At 45.7% G+C, this 3,134-nt stretch overlaps 1 protein-coding gene across 1 annotated transcript; it reads left to right on the top strand.

The window, feature by feature from the left end:
- Positions 1-1,777: 1,777 nt before the first annotated feature.
- Positions 1,778-2,215, top strand: MAA_10517 (uncharacterized protein; the record flags this gene model as incomplete). Its single annotated transcript, XM_007828515.2, has 1 exon — positions 1,778-2,215. The coding sequence occupies one exon, from the start codon at positions 1,778-1,780 to the stop codon at positions 2,213-2,215; it is 438 nt and encodes a 145-aa protein (XP_007826706.2).
- Between the last annotated feature and the right edge of the window lie 919 nt (positions 2,216-3,134).

The raw sequence follows: 3,134 nt of genomic DNA, 5'->3' as shown, positions 1-3,134 counted from the left end.
GTTGGTTTGTAACACGCTTCTGGGCCTGAGGTAGCAAGTCATGGCTATGTTCGGACTGTTAGGAGCGCTGACTTGGATTCGAAACCTAAGCCTGAAACGGCTAGTTTTACTGATTAGCACAGAAGGTGCAGTCACTTGGGTGCCCTTAGTGAATTGCATCATCCTTCATGAGTGTTAAGTTGGCTGAGTAGCGGATGTCACTTGTCACAGCGCATTGTGGAGTCGGAGTCGGGATATGGACCGGGGTAGATTGCTTTTGCGTCAAGTGACAGGGGACCTTTCCGTTTTTGTCAAAACTACCCGAAAGAGAGAATTTTGGTGTCAGTTGTAATTTCAGCACCTCTGCAAGGCCGAATTATTGTTTAAGCCTTGCAATGGCTCAAGGCACTAGTCGCAGATGACCTTTCCGTTTTTGTCAAAGCTTCCCGAAATGGAGTGTTAGCCGTTATCTCCAAGGGTCCAATTGGTCAACCGCCGGCCCCGTCGAACATGCTGGTTTCCGTTTCTTGAGGCAAGTGCTCATCTTGGCTGCTCCTATTTTGATTAGACTTCGCTGTATCCCATACCGAGGAACGCCAAGTGCCGCACGAATCACTACATACGGATACGGATACGGATTTTATTTCGCCCGGAGGGAAGTCCCTAGAGGGCCAGGCAGAAAGGCTATTTACAGTTCGATAAATTTGGTACATAACACCTCAAGACTAAAGCGAAGTCTAATTAAAGTTGGAGCAGCCAAGTACCCGTCTCAGAAACGGAATCCGACATTCTCGACGGGGCCGGCGATTGGCCAATGGGAGCTTGGAGATAACGGCTAATATTCCCTTTCGGGTAGTTTTGACAAAAACGGAAAAGTCATCTGCGTCTGGTACCTTAAGGCCTTGTAGGGTTTAAACAATAATTCAGCCTTGCAGGGGTGCTGAATCGTGCCCGCCCCACTCTTTTGTTAGAGGATTTGACAATTTGCCCTTGCATAAATAACCGTCATGAGATTTCGCTTGGACGGCAGAACCTAATGCTCCAGTTCAGGGCCATCAATCACCTACGTATTCATGCTTGATTGCAAAGCCCCTGACCTCTAACAGTAGATATAATTTGCTTGCCCAGTTCTCCACTCTTCTTTCCGAGGCTGTTCGCATTCAAAACGAAACCTTACGGATTACCTCTGCTACCAAGATTCTGAACCTGTGAATGGACAGCTTTTGATCAGCAAGGTCTTTTCTCCCTAATTGCACAGCATGATATGTCCTTGCATCGTCCTGCATCTCATCGACCCTGGTCAATTGCAGGGGCCCTTTCGGTTTCTTTGACGGGAGAATGGGATCCTGCATAACACAGCCCGCTTCACCCACTCCTGGTTTGAAACACATCCCGATCGGGCTTCCGAGAGTATAATCCTTGCTTAATTAATAACCCTGTTTTGTCCTTAATGCACCAATGCACCTAGGACCACTCGACTCAGCCTCGTGCCTCATAGACATGTTCTCGAGTCATGTACGTTAAGGCTGTTTGAAAGATTCTTTCTCTTGATCATGGGCATGAAATATTCATATTTCAATCCATGCCCGGTGTGAGGTAATTCACTTCAAATGTTTCCAGGATTGATTAGGTCAAGAATTTATCTCTGTGGTTCTCTCAACTCATCCCTAAAGAAACTAAATCAAACCAAAGCAAAGTTATCTCGATGTGTATCACCGATCTCTCCGATACAATAAATCACAGTGACCGGCGCTGTAGCCACTATAACAGGCAATCAAGTCGTCCACAAAGTCCTCGCATGTCTGAAAAGCAGACCCTACCGTCGCCATTAGAGCCAGAATGGCAAGGACAATATTCCTGTCCTGCCCATATTGACACCGGCCCGTACAAGTGGCAGTCTGTGGACACAAGAAACAGCCAGAACAGAGAGAGAACCGATTCAACGACGCCTAGTGTGTACAAAAGACATGGTTTCAAAAAGGAATCTCGAAGCACACAGGCTCCATATGTTCCCACGAATACAAACACGAAGCTACGAAGCATTATCAATCATGACGCCTTGGGGACTGAATCATTCCCTTACTCTCGACCGCGAGAAGTGAGCACTATTTACAGTTCACCAGGTGATCGGAATCCTGGGGCCGAATTGAGCCAGTGTGATAGAGATCATGACCAAGCGGTCGCAGAGCGTCTTCCGGCACGACCCAAGAGATTCAGGTATAACCCAGGCTTGTGAACAAGAATCCACAAACCCGAGATAGTAATGTGTAGTGAGGTGCTGATTTTGGACAGGCTTACATATAAACAAACCAGGATTTTGATGAGCGAGTTTGCGAAACAAACGCATCCCGATTCAGCCCACAGAGAACGGCTATCTCGTGAAATTCCTGGTTTGAGCCCTCGACAGGTCCAAGTATGGTTTCAAAACAGGTGAGCAACGGGCCCCGCAGAAAATATATGGAAAAGGTAACTAATCAGAAAAAAGGCGAGCCAAATGTAAAAGACTTCCGGTAAACGATCGAGACAGAATGCTCCAATTTGGGCAACATGAGCAGTTCCAGGCGATTTTAACCACATACCAGCCTAGCAGTCATCTTTTGACAGCGCCGATGACATTAGGACATCTATAGTCAGGTGCAGTCCAGCGCAGTGGGTTGGGGTCAGGTGAGTTGGGGAGGGCAATACCGCAGTACTAAAGTCACGAATTATAGCTACTATATATACATGTGCCTTATGGACTATTTAATAACTGCCGTTTTCTATAGTACTGGGTTTTAATATTATTTTATCACTGACTAGTGTATTTATATAGTTTTTATATTATTTAACATGTATTTTACTTTATATGTTTGTATTACGCCAAGTGAGTCGTACCCTGGGGTTCGAAAAAAGGCCTACGCATATACATGAAAAGATGGGCAAAGAGGCAGGATAGTTCGTACCCCAAGGTTTGTGTCAGTCTGACTTGCGTATTGTGATATCACGCGCTAAAGTGATATCCATATTCATATTCACATAACGTAATTAAGTGTGCTAGAATATCACCCTAGCGTTTTAGCACGATTGATATCACTTTAGCACATTAGCACCTGTAATATCACCATAGCACTCTAGCACCCGTGATATCACATACATCTACCTATGACCTCAGTTGC

This window comes from Metarhizium robertsii (genome assembly GCF_000187425.2).
Source record: "Metarhizium robertsii ARSEF 23 chromosome Unknown MAA_Scf_55, whole genome shotgun sequence".
NCBI lineage: Eukaryota > Fungi > Ascomycota > Sordariomycetes > Hypocreales > Clavicipitaceae > Metarhizium > Metarhizium robertsii.
This window is presented reverse-complemented; position numbering and strand designations above follow the sequence as displayed.